A 22110-nucleotide genomic window follows, 5' to 3' on the forward strand; every position below is an offset into this window, starting at 1 on the left:
CTTATTTTGTCAAATCTTTTTTGTTAACGTTACATGTTTCGCTTTGGGTACAGCGTTATTTATTTATTTAATGGAAAAGGTGTAGCGTTTTTTTTTCTAGTTTAGTTAAATCTGTCTAAAAAACAATATGGTTCGATATTCGTTTTTTTAAAGTATCCTTTTTTTCTAATCTAATATGAAAAAAAAATACCTTTACATAACAATAATTTATTGCTGCCTCCTGTTTTCAGGCTGTTTTGTTTTTTTTTGTTTAATATTTGTGAAAAAAAAGTTATTTATCTATCTACCAAAATGCTTTTCTTATTTATTACAAAGTTACCAATTGTATTATAAAATTTATTGTAATGTTGATTTAGCTTCGCCTGTTGTAATGTAAAGTCAGCAAAAAAATAAAGAATTATATTGTACGTATGCATTTTCATCTATATACTATTTTGTTCGTCTCATTATTTATTATTTTTGTAAACTTTTTCTAGTTTTTTTTTTTGCTGACTGTACACAATTTGATCGGACGTGAATTTCAGTGCGTAGGTATATGAAGAGCTTCCGATGTTAAAAACTGTATTCCAAATAAATCGTTTAAAAAAATAAAGGCCGATTTTTGTACTTAACTGAGTTTTTTCTTTTTCCTGCAACTTTTTCGAATAGGCGAAAAAACTGGTCAAGTGCAAGTCAGACTCGCACAGGAAGGGTTCCGTACCATCGTACCAGAAATCCTTACTAATATTATAAATGCGAAAGTGTGTCTGTCTGCTACCTTTTCACGGCCCAACAGTTTAACCGATTCTGACGAAATTTGGTAGAGGGTCAGCTTATATCCCGGGGTCGGATATAATCTACTTTTTATCCCGGAAAATCAGGGCTCCCACGGGATTCCTAAAAACCCATCCGCTTAACCGATTTGTATGAAATTTAGTACCGAGGTTGCTTGCGTCCCTGTTATTGACCGGCAACTTTTTATCCCGGAAAATCCAACAGTTTCCACGGGATCTTTAAAATCGTAAATCCACGCGGACGAAGTCGCGGGCATCCTCTAGTACTTAATACTTTTTAAATTTCCATGGCGGTCATTTTCAAATTTTTATTATTTGCTGTTACTATCTATCTATCTACAGATTCGGTGAATATTTCTTATCTCTACCCATGGAGTCTACTATTACGGTTCACGAGATACAACTCGCTGACTGACAGACGGACAGCGGAGGCTTAATAATAGAGTCCCGTTGGCACACTTCGGTTACGGAACCCTAAAAATAGATCGTCTGATAGGACTCCATACTCTGATATCAACATGATGGACACCATGTATAAAATCACATGGACACCAAATAGATGGGGTTTAAAATAAAACATCAATGTATTTAATATAGAATTTTAATATACTTTCTCTTCACACAGTAAACTTTTATAATAACTATAGACTATTAGTAGGAAGTAGGTACATTTCGGCGCCATAAATTCCAACTGCTTTTTTTCTAAAATTACATTAAAAATAGGTACACTTTATTTAAAACGGAACATAGTAAATTGGTGCGTTAGGTATTAGGGCCTAAACTCAAAACCACACTGTGAATTTTTCAAAATCATAATTTTTCTTTTCGAAAGAAAATTCGCGATTTTGCGTCTAGACCCTTTTAATAGGTGAAATTAACTTTGGTTTTTGGATATGTTATCTAGGTTTGCCGCTTGCAAGACCTTCGTACCACCAAATAGATCGATAAATCACCCACTGCGCAGGTACAAGGTCAGATTTTTTTTACCTGACCCTACTTAATGCAGGACATTAAAATTGTACCTAGTTAGATACTTAACAAAAAACTCGTGGAATCGTGGAATGGTTTTTCTTTTGCGGCATACTTACTTAAATCATCTAAGAATGCCATACTGGAATATAGGTACTAGGTACCACTTTGTGACGTTAAATTTGACACCCCACAGTTGACGTCAAATTGGACACTCAAAATCCAATTCGACACCACTAACGACATCTCTTCGATGTCAATTTTGACACCTCACATTGACGGCAATTTTGACACCTCACAATTGGGATGATGACTATGTCAACAATAAATTATTTCTTAGGAATTATCAAATAGAGGGTATTCCAAAATTCGTTAAATCCACGTCCACTGTTAGTTTTGAGTTTGCTAACCATTTTTAATTATCGATTAATTTAAAAAGTACGTCAAAATATTATATCACATATTTATGACGTCACATCTGTGATAAAAAGTCACTAATTTGACCTAGTCACCATCCCTATTGACGTGAATTTTGACAGCTGACAATCAACGTCAAATTGAAACGTCAAAATTGACGTCTACGCCAGACGGTAGACCGCGTCGTCTTGCCCCAGGCTGGGCAGTCGTGGCGGCCTGCGCGGGGGACGCCGGCGGCGCCGCGGGCGGCACTCGCAGTGCAACGCGCACAGCCCTATCCCTGCGCAGCCGGAAACCAGCAGAGGGATGGCCAGGGTTCTGGTCACTGTGGCCACTTGTTCCCCTCGGGACCATCTCGGAACTACCACTGTGGTGTCAGCGCGCGACCAGTAGCATGGATACCTGGAAAAAATTAAGAAAGATTAGAACTAGTACAATCCCCCCCCCCCCCCCCCCCCAGGAAGCTGGATTGAAAAGAATCATACATTCTACCTACGCTTTGGTAAATCGTCTCGCCCAAAGAAATGGCGCTCCAAAATGGTGATGCAACCTGATGCAAGCAACACACTACAAATTACAATCTCTGTCAACAGAGTAATTTGTTTAAATTACCTTCCTACTCCCATAACACGATACAGGGCCACCGACAATTTTCGCACCCCAGCAACAATTTCTAAGAAGTAAATTCCACCGGCAAAAATCACTTTTGCCAAGTAAAGACTTCACAGACACAAAAAGTAGCCAGATATTCTCGTTCGCAAAACTTCAAGCCTACTTTGCCCCTAAATAAACAAGTGGGTGACGAACTCCTGCCCGCTGGACCGCTGACCTGAAGAAGGTGGCGGGGTGGATGAGAAAAGCGGAGGACCGTGTTTGGTGGCGCGCTCTTGGAAGGGCCTATGTCCAGCTGTGGACACAGGCTGATAGATTGGAAACAAGTGGGTATTACCTGGCTCCAACGTATCCATAGTTCATGGTGAAGTTCTCGCAGTTGACGATGGGCGGGTAGCCGCAGCCCTTGATGTTGACGTACAGCACGGCGGCGCGCCACGCCTCCGCCGCCGCCGCCCTGTACTTCACATGCAGCTGTATGCATTTGTACGCGTCGCTGGTACAACCTTCAATACAAACAGACATTTGTTTAAGTACCTAGTTATATTGGCTTCCCCTTGACTGCAATTACACCAAACAGGAGATGATGCAGCCTAAGATGGAACGCACCTGCCCAGAAGGTGCCTATTCACTCTTCTTTTGAAGGTATCAATAATAATATAATAGTAGGCTAGCGGGAGAAACGGTATTCGATATTTTAGCAGTGCGGAAAAACGGCATTCCATATTCTAGCAGTACGTATTAGAAACGAGGAAGCAAATCGCTTCGTACAAATCGTGAGATTTCGATTATGTAATGGTGTAGACCTTGGTGATGCTTCGTGGTTCGAATAAAAAATGCCGAGATTATTCGCATAGAGCTAAAAGTTCGCTCAAGTTCGATCGTACATAAAGTACCTACCTACTGCAGTCTAAGGGATGATTGGCTTACCGACTGATTTATCAACGCACAGCTCAAATTATTGGACGGATCGGGCTATTTAGCATGCAGATCACACTATCACACTAATATTATAAAGTCGAAAGTTTGTGTGTACGTGTGTGTGTATGTTTGTTACTTCTTCACGTAAAAACCACTGGACGGATTTGGCTGAAATTCGGAATGGAGATAGATAATATCCTGGATTTGCACATAGGCTACTTTTTATCCCGGAAAATTAAAGAGTTCCCACGGGATTTCGAAAAACCTAAATCCACGCAAAGTCGCGGGTGTAAGCCAGTAGCTAATAAGAAGTAGACATCCGCAGTAGTGTTGAATTGGGGATCCTGTATCAAAATCCATGGGGATTTTGGATCACTCTCGCTAACGCTCGTTCGCTACGCTCACCGTGATACAAAATCCCCATGAATTTTGATACAGGATCCCCAATGTAGGCTACTGTCCACAACAACACATTAAATAAAATGGAGTATACCTAAATCCAAGCAACAATTAATCACTATCAACAGTGAGACAAAATCCTCAATGACTAGTTATTGCGGATCCTATATCATACGCCCGCACCGCACAGTGGATGATATAATACGATGAGTTCGACGAGACTGCGGCATTCATAAGAAATGCGAACGAGCCCATATGCATGATAATTTTACGTCTAAAAGTTTGCTCTCGCATAGTTAACCATTTGATTTGTTGCGCTCAAATTATTTTTGTATATTGATCGTGTTTCTGCTTGATCCGGCATTGCTGTATTCATTAGTATGAATTTCGATCGATTGATTCGAGGCTTGCGCATACTTATAATAGGTTGGATAAAGGTAGACTCTTTAAATGTTTATAGCTCATCAGAAATATATTCGTATTACATTAACGATTGCTTTTCCACATATCGGACATAACATTTTATCCAACGATAAAGCACATTTAGTACACGTTATAGCATGACCACATGGTATATAACACGCAGCTACTTCTTCTACAAGACAAATTTTGCAGCAAAGTGTTTCTTTAATATTTTCAACACATAATATGTTTCTGTCTGCAAAAGAACTTATTATATTGTTATTTACAAATTGTTCAGATACTTTTGATGCACCACAAACATCTTTGCTATCACTTTGTAGGTATGTTTCACCCTTCACAAGTAAAACATAGGGACAGGACGGAAACCAGCGTGCGTGCTCCGACCATGGATGATCTTCGATGCCCCAGTCTTTGAGCCTGCCATCACAAAAGTAACAAATCACGCGATCACTATCTCCTGTATAAAAAAAACCAGCATCAGCCATTTCTTGAGGTTTTTGATTTAAATCTTGAGGCCAGGTATCAAAACTTCGCAATCTTGCGATTTGAGTTGCATAGCGAGGATATTTAGGATATATTAACTCCATTCTGATCTACAAACAATGAATTTTGGATAAAGATTTATTAGTAAAAATATATTATAGCAGATTTCTAGTAAGGTGTGCAAGCTTATCATACATTATTATTTATCGAAAATTAATTCTTTAATGATGAATTTAGACACATTTCCCGTTATTTAAATATATTTCGATTGTTATAAATACTTTGATAAATAGAGATTAATGGACGAAAAAAATACGTACAATGCGTACTAATATAATAAATTCGCTGATGCCCCCACGACTTCATCTGCATGGATTTAGGTTTTTAAATCCTGCGGGAACTCTATGATTTTCCGAGATAAAAAGTTGTCTAGATCTCTCCAGTTCTTTTACTATACCCACGAAAAATCATGTCGATTCGTTGCTCCGTTGCGACGTGATTGAAGGACGAACCAATAAACAAACAAACAGACACACTTTAGCATTTATAATAAGTATGATTAGTGATGCAAAAAGGCGTCTGTCTAAACTAAAGACTAACGGCTGAATCTTGCCGAAATTTGATACACAGACAATTCACATCTTGGAGACGGATCCAGGATATTTTTTGACGTCGAAAATTAAAGGATTTCCACTCAAGTTTTAAATCAAATTCGCAAGGAAGAAGATTGAAGCATCAAATAGGAGCAAATATTATTAGACCTTTCACAAATTTTATACCTACCTATGGAAAGTAGTAAAATGTATAACCTTTTAACATTTTAACTATCGCGAGTCCGACGCATACCATTCCTTTTACGGTTAGATCTCAATTCACTGCGTAACTATAAACAACAGCGTCTTCCATGCTTCAAAATCGAACACCTATAGCTGATGCGGCAATAATTTATACGTAAGACAGTGTTCATACGAATGTATAAATCTAGTCTGATTACTTTCGCAAATATAAGTTTTATGTTGTGATGATTTAGTGTTTAAAGTTACATGCGCAAATGTTTAAATCTAATTTATTTCAATCCATTTCGTTTATTATGAAAGAGGTTTTAGAATTCGAGCGTATAAATAGGTCGATCCTAAGCGTCACCATTCCTTTCTTTCCGAGTTTTGGATACGACGACAACAACAGTCGAAATAAAGTATGTAAGTATTTTTATTTTATATGTTTATTTTTGAATTAAGCAACTAGGTACCTATTGAATTTTTATTTGGAGTTTTCATGTTGATAGTTACTTAAATTGTTTTTCAGGGCCTCTTCATCTTTCATCAATCCATTTGACGAAGACGAAGACCCCATCGCTTTGGTGCAGCCCCCATCAACATCGAAGTCTCTTAAGAAGAAACGTGAGGTGAAGCGGAAGAAGACGATCAAGAAAAAGGAGGTGACTTCTTCTGCTCCGAAGAATCCGTTCGAATCGAGCGGATCGGAATCTGAACCCGAAACGTCTCCAAATACACCTACGAGTCCATCTGTTAAGCGGAGGAGGTTTATTACCGAATCTGAGGTGAGTTGTCTTATTTATATTTTATTGGATTAAAGCTTTTAAAAGACTTCCCAATAAGAATGTTGTTAGGCAATTGGTCTGTATATAAATTTATGAATATAGTTTGTTAAAGTTATTATTTTGTTAGGGATCATATCCGAAGGGTACCAGTGGGATCCTATTACTAAGCTACCGCTGTCCGCCCGGACGTCTGTCTGTCAGCGGGCTTTATCTCATGAACCATAATAGGTAGAGAGTTGAAATTATCGCAGATGATACTAAATTGAATATTTTTCAATTTCAGGATGAATCTACTAGCAAGCCAGTGCGCGCTGCGAAATTGAGAAGTTTTCTCAGTCGGCGCGTTGCGTCGGGGTATACATCCCAATCAGACCCATCGAAGAAAGGCAGCTACTACTTCGAGCTGCGCGTCTACAACTCTGAAGAAGTGGAGAAACTCGCGAACAATGAGCGTTGGAAGCATGCCATCTGCACACTAAAACTTGCAACTGATTTAAATTCGGTGGTATGGAAGTCCCTCACCAAATTAATTGATGATAGTAAGGCTGAACTAAAAAATATTCAGCCCATTTTATACCCTGCAAATGAAAATAATTTCTAAGATAAATTTTGTAAATTAAATTTTGTAAATCTTAGAAATTATTTTCATAAATAAATTCAAAAAATATTTCATCTGCAACATATTGTATATAATAAGTATGACAATTAAATTACTATCTTTATGTTTGTGCCTGTAAATATTTTTTAACGTGTTTTTTTTACAGAAATTACAAAGCCTAAACCATACAAAGCCTAGACCATACAAAGCCTAGATCATACAAAGCCTAGACCATACAAAACCTAGACCATACAAAGCCTAGACCATATGAAACTAGAAACATAAAAACTAGAACCATATGAAACTAGAACCATATAAAATTAAATTAACGTGTTTTTTTTACAGAAATTACAAAGCCTAAACCATACAAAGCCTAGACCATACAAAGCCTAGATCATACAAAGCCTAGACCATACAAAACCTAGACCATACAAAGCCTAGACCATATGAAACTAGAAACATAAAAACTAGAACGATATGAAACTAGAACCATATAAAATTAAATAAAAATGTCTAAATGTTCATATCGAAAGATTTGAAGTTGGGATATTAATAACGTGATACTTACAGCCCTTATACTCTTACTAAGTCTGCACATTGTCTGAAAATAACTAGATTACTTTATTTTAATACAGTCATCTCATAACTATCCAAAATTTATAATCTAGAACTGAGAAACTAGAACCATACAAACTAGATACTTGACATGTTTGAATGTTGATATCGAAACATCGCATTACTTCCATTCTATTAATAACTGTTTACTGTTTATTAGCCAATAGCTTGATTTATTATTTAGCTGTATTTCCTTACCGATTTTTTATACACAGAATATTAAAACCAGAACTGAGAAACTAGATACTAAATAGATAAACAAGATAAGCAATTCTATGAAATTGAAAATGTTTTTCTGCAAAGAGTGTAACCTTTATGTTAAAACATCTATATCGTCACATAACAGAACAAATACTCATAAATCTAATAGTTTATTTCAATCTAGATATGAGAATGTGCAAATTATAAAAACGGCTTTTAGAAACAGAATAATCAGTTACAAAGTAAATCCGACCTCTACAACTTTAGTTCCAGAGAGTTTTTTTTCACAAATATTTAAAACCACACGCGAGATCATAAATATATCTCTAAAGAAACACACTGCCATTAAAGTAAATTTCGAGTTATTTGTTTCGTATATTTTACCAAAAAATTTTGAAAAGTCTATTAAATCTTTTAGTACTAAATATGGTATTATAGTCCAAAGTACTGATATTGATAATTTTTTATTACAATGTGCTCAAAAGTTAACTTGCAAATGCGCAGAATTCGAACAGTCAGAATCTGGTTGGACAATTGATTCTATCAGTCATTTGGAGATAAATATTAATAAATATAATCCTCTGAAAGGTGGATCATATTTGGCATTACCATCACATATAAGAAATACAAAATCATGTCTAAATATTCATAATTTCGATGATTGTTGCTTTTTATGGTGCATTGCTGCTAAAATGTATCCTACAAAACTTAATTCCAATAGAGTTTCATCATATCCTCATTATTCATTGCTTTTTGACATAAGAAATATGACATTTCCTCCGGGAATTGAAGATATTAAAACCTTTGAGAAGAACAATCCAACTATTAGTGTAAATGTTTATGGGTTAGAAGCCAATAATACAGTTACAGGTCCTTTGTATGTGACTTTAGCTCGAAAACTTACCCATGTTAATTTATTATATATTACTAAAAATGACAAAGCCCATTACTGTTTGATTAAAGACTTTGGCCGACTTGTGCGAAGGCAATTAACAAAACACAAGTCTAAAATATTTTTATGTGATGAATGTTTTTTATATTTCGCAAATGAACAAAAACTACACAATCACGATTGTGCTAAAAGACAAACTGTACTTCCAGAAGATGGTAGTAAGTTGCATTTTTCAAACTATGAGAGAACTCAAAGAATTCCTATCGTGATATATGGCGATTTTGAGAGCTTGCTTTGTAAATATTCAAACGAAAATAAATCTCTTTATACTGAAGATATACAAACACATGAACCATCTTGTTTCGCTTATTACATATGTTGCCATTCTAAACCTGAGCTTAATGACTTTGTAAGCTATCGCGGACCAAACTGTGGTAAAAAATTTGTTGAAAGCATTACGCGAGATGTAAAAAGATTGCACGGTATTTTAAATACAAATAATCCAATGTTTCCTCTTACTACCGAAGAGTTGACTTCATATAATGAAGCAAAAATTTGCTGCATCTGTAAAACAATGTTTAAAAAATATGATATAATAGTAAAGGATCATGACCATTTTACAGGTAAATACCGAGGCCCTGCTCACAACACTTGTAACATAAATGCAAAAAAATGTACGTTTATACCGATCATTTTTCATAACTTGAGTGGTTATGATTGCCACTTATTTATTAAAGAATTATCAGAAATTACCGGAAAAACGAGCTTGATACCAAAATCTAAAGAAAAATATATATCATTCACAAAATTTTTACCTATTGATAAAACAAATGCTGCTCAACTGAAGTTTATCGATTCATTTAATTTTTTGAGTTCGGGTTTGGATAAACTGGCAAAGAGTCTTCATCCGAATGATTTTCAGCATATGCGTGTATTTATTAAGGATGAACACTTATTCAATTTGGCCTGTAAAAAGGGTGTCTATTGTTATGATTATATGGATGCATGGGAGAAATATAATGAAACAAAGTTACCAAAACATTCGATTTTTTTTAATAAACTCACAGGTGAAAATATTTCCATTGAGGATTACGAACACGCTTTAAAAATATGGAAAACTTTTGGTATAAAAAACTTAGGAGAGTATACAGATTTATACTTACAATGCGATGTCTTATTACTATGCGACGTTTTTGAAAAGTTCAGAAATATGAGTTTAGACTATTATAATTTAGACCCCTGCTATTATGTATCATCTCCATCTTTAAGTTGGGACGCAATGTTGTTATATACTAAAGTTGAGCTTGATTTGATTTCTGATGTGGATATGTATCAGATGTTAGAAAAAGGTATTCGAGGTGGTTTAGCCCAGTGTTCATTGAGATATGCTGAAGCAAACAATAAATATTTACCATCCTACAATAAAAATGAGTCAAGTACTTACTTAATTTATTTAGACTGTGTCAACCTTTACGGTTTTGCTATGATGCAAAAAATGCCAATGCGTGACTTTAAATTTTTAAATGAAAATGAAATTAAAAATTTTGATGTAAGGAACATTTCTAAAAAAAGTCAGTGTGGATATATTCTCGAGGTAGATTTATGTTATCCGGATAATATTCATGATGCTCATTCAGACCTACCATTTGCTGCGGAAAAATATTCTCCTGCTCAAAATCAAAGCAAAAAATTGGTGGCAAATTTATATAATAAACATCGTTTTGTTATTCATTATATGCACTTGCAAGAATGCTTAAAGAATGGTTTATTGCTTTTAAAAATATACAGAGTGCTATCTTTTTATCAGGACAACTTTTTAGAGCCTTATATTTTTTTAAACACAAGTCTCAGACAAAATGCCAAGTCTGATTTTGAGAAAGACTTTTTTAAAAAGCAGAACAATTCTATTTTTGGAAAAACGATAGAAAACAAAAGGAAGCAGGTTGACGTAAAACTAGTAAACGTTTGGAGAGATACTACAAATAATACTAATAAATTGAATGGAGCGGAAAAATATATTAGTGCACCACATTTTCACAGTTTATCAATTTTTTCTGAAAACTTAGTAGCTATTCAATTGAAAAAAACAAAAATTGTCTTAGATCGACCAATATATATTGGATTCACGATTCTTGAACTGTCGAAAACGCATTTGTATCATTTTCATTATTCGGTCATAAAAAGAATCTATGGAAATAATGTTCAGTTATGTTATACGGATACTGATAGTTTACTATATCTTGTAAAAACTGATGATTTTTATGAAGATATGAAAGATAACATTCATTATTTTGATACTAGCAATTTTGAAGATGATAATATTTTTAATATGCCGAAAGCTAATATGAAAATACCTGGATATTTTAAAGACGAAATGGGAGGAGAAATCATTTCTAAATTTGTTGGTTTACGCGCAAAATTATATTGTTTACTTTCTGAGAAAAAAACTATCAGTAAAGCAAAGGGTATCACGAAGCCTGTGACAAAAAAATTAAACTTTGAGAAATATAAGAAAGCCTTATTTTGCAATGAAAATATAAGAGATGATATGTTTGTCATACGATCAAAAAATCATCAGGTTTTTACTCAGAAAATTAATAAATTAGTATTAAATAGTGATGATAATAAAAGGCAAATAATGGAAAATGATTTTAAAACTTTGCCTTGGGGGCATTACAGCACGATTCTTTAGTAAAAATATTATGCTAAGTACCTATGTATTTTACAAATTTTTATGTGTCTAATTTTAATATTAGTTTTAATGGTAATTTAGCATTTAATAAATTTGATTAAGTTTACCACAGTGTTTTATTTCAAATAAAATCACAACATATTTTATATTCCCTTTATTAATTCAACCAATTATTTACATTACTTCATAAACTTAGTACTTAACATAAGATTAACGTATTATAAAAACTTACTAATTACTTAATGGAAAATATTCGGACTACAACTTACTTGCATGATATGAAAATATAAAATATACTTTATACTTTAATTAGAACTCATTTATGCTTTTTATTTTTACAATCGCAAAATAACAATAAAATAATATTAAATTTAACTATTCAGGCACACTTAGCTTTTGTATAATCCTATTAATTAAATCTTCTGTAGCATCCATCATATTGTCATAATTATCACTCACTATGTACTGTACACTCAAATTAGTCTTGGCACTGTTCTCCTGTTCTTTACTATCAATTTCAAGTATTTCAATTTTTATAATGTGGCTTCCCTTTGCTTTATTTTTCCGTATAACAAAAGATGAATCTGGAGCTGGTGAAATCACATGATCTATTTTTGGAAGCTTCTTTTTTAAAGACAATTTATTTTTCTTTTTTATGGTTTTCAAACTGGTGTTATTTTCAAGTGTTTCATTATTTTTTTGCTCACGTAAAGCTTTCAATCTATTCTCTTCTTCTCTTTCTAAAATAGCATCCAAGTCTTGAGCTCCATAAAATGGATTATTCATACTTGTGTTTCTTTCGTCATCCGTGAAATAAAAGTCCGACATGATGCTGTAACAAAATACAAAATTTTATAAATATAACAATAAAACAACATTTATAAAAATATCAATAAACAAATTCTAAAATAGAAAAGAATACAGTCAAAATATTATATAAGTAATTTTTTTCACTAACCAGAAGCGAGTGAGTTCCTTGCGTGAGAAGATCTGGGAATGAAAATTGTTTAGTAACAAATCTATGGAGTCAAGTTTTCAAAACAATTGTATATACTTGTATGACATTCGTCCGCATTATGCAATCTCTAGCGACATGTTAGAACCTGTTTAATATTAAGTTCTTACGAATTTCAATTTCATACTATTATCACAAGGTTTAAATTAAAATGTATACCTACATTTTAATATAATCATCGACAAATAATAGTGCGCTAGACAAGTGCGAAGTGAAACACGAATGTGATACCTACAAGCAATACCTTAAAATTTAAATCAACTAGCAATAATATGAAGTTATTTAATAAGTTGCATTTTTAAAATTATCATCAATCAGTAATATGAAGTTGATAAAACAGGCTGAATCATTAAAAATAAATTATATAGATGTTGAAACACCACCACCATGCTTTAGCCGACATAGTAAACTTCTACCAAACACAATTCGATGCATAATTTGCGGACCCTCCAACTGTGGGAAAACAAATATTATGATAAACTTATTATTGCACGAAAATGGACTTAAATTCCAAAATGTTTATATTTACTCAAAGTCCACTTTTCAATCTAAATATTGTTTCCTACAAAATGTTTTTCAAAATACTCCAGATGTTAAATTTATTATGTTCAAAAATAGTGAAGAAGTTATTTCGCCAACTGAAGCCTTAAGAAATTCTATTTTCATTTTTGACGACGTGACTTGTGAAAATCAAGTTAATATTCGAAATTATTTTTCGATGGGCAGACACAAACAAATTGATTGCTTTTACTTGACCCAAACATATTCAAAAATTCCTAAGCAATTAATACGTGACAATGTTAACTTTTTAATTATTTTCAAGCAAGATGATATAAACTTAAAACATATATATAAGGAACATGTTAATTCTGATATGAGCTGGCATGTCTTTAAACAATTGTGTGCAAGTATTTGGAAAGATCCGTTTATGTTTTTATCAATCAACAAAGATTGCGAACTAAATAACGGTCGGTACAGAAAAACATTTGACATATTCGTGAAATTCGACTAACAATTTTACAATTATATACCACATACGAGACACAAATTTAGTCAGTCAAATGAGAGCACTGGTAAGAATACCTACCCATATTTAATATAAAAATGGAAGCCGTTGTAAAGAAACAATTAATTAAATCAATTGAAACCATCAAAAAGAAAGCAAAACAAATGCGTGAAGAAGAAGATGATTTAGAACTAAAAAGGCGCAAACTTTTTAAATCCATAACGGATCCATTAGAATCCATAGTATTGCAAAAAAAAGAAAATAAAAACAATAGTCACCATGATTTACCAGATACATGTTCACCTTCAACTTCTGATAAAATTAAAAACATAGAAAATGATGATAAAAATTATGTAACACCAAAACCAATAACTTCTACCCAAAATTTTGAAGAAATCGAAGAATTCTATACTCCATCTCCAACGCCTGAAAAAAGCAATGAAATCTATAATTTGAATGTACCTTTTGGTGTACGTAATGAAAATAGTAATTTAATGATTGGAAATACAAAAGTAACATTTTCAGATGGTGATGCTCATAGCAAAAATATGATGGCTAAAATAGGAAATAGATCCTATGAAGTAACCCCAGGTTTGGCAGAATTATTATTTCAGAGTAAACCAGATGTAAAGATTGTATCTGATCAAGATAAATTAGTATATAAAGATATTTTATGCAATACTAGTGCACATAGGAGAGATTATAACCCTACGAATCAGATTAAAGGCGATAAAGGGACAAAATATACTAAAATTGTGAAACCTCTCTTTACTGATAGTGAATTAAAAGAAAAAAAACAAGGTGGTTTTATGCCAACTCTTAAAACTTTGAAAAAAAATACAGATTTCATATACTGGGATGATCCGAATGAGTTAGTAGATAGATTGAAAATTTTAATTGCTTCAAAAGATGCTGGCAACACTAGTCATGACAATGAGATTATATCAATAATTGAAGAACTTAAAGAAGCTGGTATAATAAAATAAGTATATAAAAATAAAACCTGGTTACATTTTTGCTTAGTTCTATAAACACTGTTGAACATGAATGTCAACAAGTTTGGTCATCATGTACACAAGAAACTGAAAATGGATAGCTCTGCCTTAGAAAATATCTTTGATGCTCAACATAAAATCATCAAACATGTTGGTACACCCATTGACCCAAACGACTGTGCTACTAAACTATATGTTGACAAATTCTTAGATGGGCTCTATATACGATTAAAAACAGTAGAGGAAACATTGTTGCAGTTAAAATCAGAAATAAATAGTCTAAAAAGGAATATAGAAGGTGTAAGTCGTAAATTCAAAAAATGAGCAAAGATAGTGTAGTAAATGAAATACATAAAAATGTTAGGAAAAATTTTCCTCGAAGACATGTTATACTTAAAGACATTGATGATGTATGGCAGGCCGATTTAGTTGATATGCAATCATTCTCAAAAGATAATTCACAATATAAATATATTTTAACAGTCATCGATGCTTTTTCAAAGTATGCATGGGCATATCCGCTTAAACTTAAAAATAAAGAAACTGTGACTGAAGCATTTAGTAAGTTACTAGAAAAAGGTCGTGTTCCCAAAAATCTACAAACTGATTTAGGAACAGAATTTTATAATAGTTGTTTCAAAAAATTATTACAAAAATACGGTATAAATCATTATTCCACTTATTCCACTAAAAAGGCGTCAATAGTAGAAAGATTTATAAGAACGTTGAAAACTAAAATGTACAAGCAATTTAGCTTGCAAGGGAATTACAAATGGAATGATGGAACCCTCGAGCACATCATGAAAAAATATAACTCCACATTTCACAGAACAATTGGTACAGCTCCAGATAAAGTTAATGAAAAGAATAAACAAAATATACTAAAAAGATACAGACTACTACAATTATCAGCACCATCGCAGAAACGTTCAAAATTCAAAATTGGAGATTATGTAAGAATAAGCAAATACAAAGGAACTTTTGACAAAGGATATACTCCCAACTGGTCAACTGAAATTTTTAATATAGCTCAAGTTCAAAACACTCAGCCAATTACTTACCTTCTAAAAGATGCAAGACAGCGACCTATTTTAGGATCATTCTATACTGAAGAATTACAAAAAACAAAACATCCTGATATATATCTTATTGAAAAGGTTTTAAAAACAAAAGGAAATAAATTATATGTCAAATGGTTAGGTCTGCCGCCTAGTGAAAACAGTTGGATAGATAAACTAAATCTTTTATAAACACATTTTATGTTAACAACTTTCAGTCTCTTATTATCTACGACACTGAGCAGAGTTCTCTTTTATTAAAAATGGAGAAACAACCATCCAAGCGTAAAATGACTTTGAGAAGAAAATCTAACAATTTGAAAACAAGTAATTCTGGTGCTGGTTTTAAGAAAAGCTTTAAGGATATTGTATCTCGCGCGAAAAAACATATCCATAAATTGAAACCTAAATGCAAAAAAGCTGCAATCGAATTAGCTCTTGCTGCTGCTAAGGAATTAGCAGCGACATCTTCAGTTAATGTACCGCGTATAATACCCATACCAAAGACAGGTGGGGTTTTGCCACTAGTCCCCATATTTGCAGGATTGTCTGCCGCGGGCAGCTTAGCGGGTGGTACTGCTAGTATAGTGAAAGCAGTCAATGCTATTAATTTAATGAAAAAAAAATTTCAAGAACTAAAGAGACATAACGAGAAGATGGAAACATTGTGTATCGGAAAAGGATTATTTATAAAGCCCTATGGTAATGGTTTGGGAATATACACAGCAAAGGAAAAAAACTGATTCGGCGGCTACCTAATCGTGCTCTAAGTAACTTGGATATTCTAAAAATTTCAAAAAATATTCCTTATTTCAGAGGTGTATTTATGAGAAATGAACTTCCAAAATATCCTTTTAAAAAAGAGTGTGGTATCATCAACTTAGATAGCTCTCAAAATCCTGGAACTCATTGGGTAGCCTATGCAAAAATAAATAATTACATTGAATACTTTGATAGTTATGGTAATTTGAAACCGCCTAAAGAATTTGTAAAATATGTGGGAGCGAATATTAATTATAATTATGACAATTATCAAGGATCTAATTCTTATAACTGTGGCCATCTATGTATCAAATTTCTTATTAATTTTTGGAATAAAAATTGAAAATAAATAGATGATACAAAAATATGTAAGCTCATTTAACCATCATGTCTATTACACTCACGATCGTGGGTGAAAAATCTATTCTAGAATCATTTTACGCCCCTCCTCTTATTTTGGAAGACGAATATGAGTGTGGCTTAGTATATTTTTCTGCATTTAATTCAATTCCAAATGTAGACTATAGTAATAATGTGTTTGAATATGGAGAAGAGAAAAAAAGAATTCTTATTCAACCAGGTGCTTACGATTTACAAGATTTGTATGAATACCTAAAAGAAAGAGTTGAAAATTGTGAATTACAAATAAAATCTAACATCAATACAATGACATGCTCTTTGTACTGTACTGAAACTATAAACTTTAATTCAGAAAATAGTATTGGACCTATGCTAGGTTTTTCTAACGAAAAACTAAAAGCAAATAAATGGCATGAATCTACAGAATCCGTTAACATTCTACCACTGTCTGTCATAAGGATCGAATGTGATCTTGTACAGAGTTCGTACACTAACGGTTCTCCTTCACATATTATTTATGAGTTTGTGCCAAACATTCCTCCAGGTCATAGATTTATAGAATCTCCAAGTAATGTGATATATTTTCCGGTCAAAAGAAAGATAATTTCATCAATAACAATAAAAATTTTGGATTTGGAAGGCAATAATATAAATTTTAAGGGCGAAACTATTGTTTTGTGTCTTCATTTGAAAAAGTCAAAATGATCGTATTTAACAAAAGTAATTATTATAAAGAGTATAACCCAACTATTAAGAAAGTTATTACCAAGGAAAGTGTAAAACAAAGAAGACGTGTTAGAGTATATAAAAAAATTCATCAGAGTAATAAACAATTTCTTAAAGCCCTCGGCTTCAAAGTATGAGCCTCCTTCAGATCAACGAATTACCTGAATTCGATAACTCTATCGAGAGTTATGAGGTTCATACATATAATCCATACAATAACAGTTTCAATGAAAATGATGAAATTCGGATACCTATTCACCAGCAAGATATTTACGTGTTACCATCAGCCAGTTCCATTTACATTGAAGGAAAAGTTTCGGTGACTCATAAAGATCAAGCTGGCAAAGTTCAAAAGAAAAGTGTTGACTTCAGTAATAATGCAATTGCATTTCTTTTTCAAGATATCCGATACGAAATGAATGGTGTTGAAATCGATCGTATTAGAAATGCTGGAATAACTACAACCATAAAATCTTTCATTTCAATGAATAGCGGTGACAGTAAAGCGGCTGCTGCTTGGGGTTGGAATATAGACGGATTTAAAAATCAAAATGGAAATTTTAATGCTTTGATACCCTTAAATAAGATTTTAGGTTTTGCTGAAGACTACAATAAAATAATAATAAACTGTAAACATGAACTCATACTTAACAGAGGTAGTACTAACATAAATAGTGTTGTCATGGGTAGCGATGATATTGTAGACATTGATATACAGAGAATCCAATGGCGAGTACCACATATTAAAGTATCAGATCAGCAAAGATTAATACTTTTAAGGAAATTAGAAAAAGATAATCCCGTACAAATAGCATTTAGAAATTGGGATTTGTATGAATATCCATTATTGCCAAAAACTACCAAACATTCATGGGCGTTAAAGACTGCTTCTCAATTAGAAAAACCTCGATATGTTATATTTGGTTTGCAAACTAATAGAAAAAACGTTAAAAACAGAGACAGCACAATATTCGATCATTGTACATTAACCAATGTCACATTATTCCTGAATTCCCACTATTATCCGTATGATGCTTTAAATCTCAAGTTTGAGGAAAATAAATACAGTATATTATACGACATGTACACCAAGTTTCGTCAGTCGTTTTACAACCTTCCTATTGATCCACTGCTTGATCTTCATACATTTAAAGAAATAGCGCCTTTATTTGTCATAGATTGTTCCAGACAAAATGAAAATTTAAAAACTGGTCCAGTTGATGTTCGTCTGGAAATAGAAACGTCTCAGGAAATTCCAAGCAATACCAGCGCTTACTGTTTAATCATAAACGATCGTCTTGTGGAGTATAGGCCGCTGAGTAACATTGTTCGAAAACTATCATGAAAATTATTGTGGACGTTCAAGGTTTTAAAAATGATCAAAATTACTTTCTGCCTAAAGAGATTGCTATAGTGTATAGTGATCGAGTTCAAGTTTTGTTAATAAAACCGCCATATCCCTATGAATGGCTAACAGACACAGAAAAGAAACAAGTTAAATGGATTGAAAAGAATAGAAAAATATTATGGAGCGAGGGAATCGTGCCTTACGAGACCTATAAATACCATCTAATAGATATTTTAAAAAATAATGATATTTATTGTAAAGGCCTTGAAAAGCAGTTATGGTTAAAAGATATATTAAGTAATCCTAACGTACATAATTTAGAAGATAAAGGATGTCCTCGTTTATTAACATTGTATGAGTTGTATAATTCACATTCTGACATATATAGTTGTGTTTATCATCCGACCATCTGTGCGCTGAAAAATGTAACTTGTTTAAAAAAGTGGTGTATGAATAATAAAGTTTTAGATGATTAAATATGCTTGTTTAATTTCCATATACCTGCTATAATCAGTAAATTAAATAAAAATTTAATTTACTGATTATACTCGTATTGAGAACACAATATTTGGTGTAGGTTGTTATAGCCAAATAGTTGTTTTTCATGTTGTAAAAATATTACATTTGAAGAGTAATTTTAAAATTCAAGGTTTCTTAGTACCTATCTAGTTTTATCACCATATTTGCTCGTGCAAATAGAATGAATATTTCGTTCTTAAACCATGTGAATAGTTTGTTCAAAATGCGGATAGTTGATTAATTTTTGCTTGGATTTAGCTACACTCCATTTATTTAATGTGTTGTTGAGGACAGTAGTTTAGAATTGGGGAATTCTGTATCAAAATTGGTGGCGATTTTGGATCACGGCGAGCGAAGCGAGCGAGCGTAGCGAGAGTGATCCAAAATCCCCACCAATTTTGATACAGAATCCCCAATTCAACACTACTATCCGCTAAGAATTTTTGAAAATTCAACCCTTAAGGGGGTAAAATAGGAGTTTGACATTTGTGAAGTCCACGCAGACGAAGTCGTGGGCATGATAGCTGAGTTTCGGTGAATAGGTCTTTTAACACAAACAAACCCGATGGCTGAAGTATACCACTGACCTTCACGACAAGACGCCCAGGTACAATTATCCAAGCCAAGTCTATCATCTCTCCTCTCCGTCACACATTCCGCTGGCACAGGGTCAAAATCCGCCGCCAAAGCACTCAGAGCTGGATCAGCGTATAGAGGAACAAGGAAGAGTAGCGCGGATCCTCCACCTCCCAAGAGCGCAGCGAGCATCACAGTTATATATCTTGTGAGTCTAGCTCGCGTGTTCTCCCGTCTTTTCTTGGGCTTCACCACCAAACGCTCGGAACTGCCTCCCCTCATGGCTGCGTCAACCCATGCTGTAAAACCTTGCCCCAGATACTTGAATTATTGGAGACTGGGGGATCATGCGCAGTTCGCTCCTTAGTTTACGCATGCGTTATGAATTGGTGATTAGTCGTAAAAAGGCGTGATAACCTAGTGGATGAAAGATTTGCTAAACGATCGTCCTACTCGGAAGATGGGGGGTTCGATCCGGGCACACTCTTATAACTTTTTGGAGTTATGTATGAGTGTCTTAAGCTATTAAAATATCATTTGCTTTAACGGTGAAGGAAAACATCGTGAGGAAATCTGCATGCATTAGTATAATGTTCTCGAAGGTGTGTGAAGACTGTCAAACCTCACTTGGCCAGCGTGGTGGTGGTGGCGTAAACCCTACTCCTTCTGAGAGGAGACCCGTGTTCAGTAGTGGACCGGCAATGGGTTGAGTATAATGATGATGATGATGAGTCGTAATGGGTTTCTCGCGAGCCTGCCCGGTTTTGAACTAGCGGATGGGAAGGCGAGCATTGCTCGCTTTATTATTGTGAATGCAAAAGTGTGTTTATTAGTTTATCCTACAAAACGTCGTGGAGCAACTGATTGGCGTAATTTTTGCATAAAGACAGGAATAACAAAAAATAAAATCTTTCAAACAACTTCAGATGTTTCTAAAGTTACCCGTTACCACTATACGAAAAAGCTGCTTCAATCATTTCTCCAAGCGTAATTGTTGTGATTGGCTGATTCGGCTGCGACAGCAAATTTTGGTCAAAAGCTAGAGATTATTAGCCTTATCTCTATGATATTAGCCAATCAAAGGGCCTGTCATTTTACAACTGTCAATAAACCAAAAATAAAATGGTTATTGGTCCAGTGTTTCCACTTTTCGGAATTTTACCCTATTTTAGGGCGAAATGACTAAAATTAGGTACAATACAAGCGTAACTTTAGAACAGTTTCTATAATCATTTAGAATTGATACCTGAATAGCATAAAAATTAAAAGAAAAAACGGACATCTGTAAAAACTGATTTCAAAATAAAAGCGTTTTTATTTATGCATTCGACGAAAAATATATGAATATAGATATTTTACTGCTGTCAAATAGCATTATAGTCTATAATGCTCTATAATTTATAAAGCAAGTGGTGTTTTTTCACCTATTGGGTTGTGTGTTACACTTATTCTTAAAATTAAATTATTTATCCATAGTCCACAGTGTTTTGTTTGATGGCCACTTGAGTCATGTTTTCATGAATAACGAAAACGAATCGAATACGAATGAGTGCTCAAGTGCCCTAATAAAAGTATTTGAAAAAAATCAAGTTGCATATTTTAGGGAGAATTACTACAGAAACTAGGGTAAACTAAAATCATAAATGGGAACACTAAATTAGTCTGCTGTCTATGGTAGATCTATGGGGGGAAAAACGGAAAGGAAAAAGCAAAACAAGTACTAGAGGTGAAAAGTAACGAAAACGAGCGTACCCGTATGCATTCGTTACTATAACAATTAGTACTCGTTACTATCGTATCGTTACTCGTTACTTTTGATACCACGTAAGATGAACGAATCGAGTCGTATTGCGTACGACAGTGTGATGTCGCGGCGTCCGCGTCGCAACATTCGTAATTTGTAGAAAACATAATTAGGTCTACATTACATACAAAGCTGCGTAAGGTGCACTTTCTCACTTTTCCGTATTTTGAACCAGACGTGTGTGTGAAGTTATTCTCAATTTAGTATGATTTAATAAGTGTAGAACTATAAATGAACTGTTGACGGAATCTACTAAAATATTAAAATTTTTAACCTTGAGCTTGAGCTTATGTTAAATATCTATACTATTACATAAAATTAGAGTATCTGTCTGTAATTTCCAAATAACTGTCTCATTATTAAGCTCATAATATGGTTATTTGAA

The 22110-nt window shown here is 33.6% G+C and overlaps 2 protein-coding genes across 4 annotated transcripts in view; one reads left to right on the forward strand and one right to left on the reverse strand.

The window, feature by feature from the left end:
- Positions 1-22110, forward strand: part of LOC123876846 (cyclin-J-like) — a 42127-nt gene that overhangs the window by 16303 nt on the left and 3714 nt on the right. The gene's annotated exons all lie outside the window — the stretch shown is intronic.
- Positions 1359-20276, reverse strand: LOC123876850 (protein tipE). Of its 2 annotated transcripts, XR_006798439.1 has the most exons (4): positions 19933-20276; positions 3109-3277; positions 2266-2561; positions 1359-2046 (listed from the first exon to the last, which is right to left on the reverse strand). XR_006798439.1 is itself a non-coding variant. In XM_045923228.1 (3 exons), exons 1-3 carry the CDS (start codon positions 20201-20203, stop codon positions 2321-2323), a joined length of 681 nt encoding a protein of 226 aa, XP_045779184.1. In that variant the 5' UTR covers positions 20204-20276; the 3' UTR covers positions 1359-2320. The 2 variants fall into 2 exon arrangements, 1 of the variants encoding a protein (XP_045779184.1); XM_045923228.1 differs by having other exon boundaries at positions 1359-2561.

The sequence above is a fragment of the Maniola jurtina genome, chromosome 22 (assembly GCF_905333055.1).
Source record: "Maniola jurtina chromosome 22, ilManJurt1.1, whole genome shotgun sequence".
Lineage (NCBI taxonomy): Eukaryota > Metazoa > Arthropoda > Insecta > Lepidoptera > Nymphalidae > Maniola > Maniola jurtina.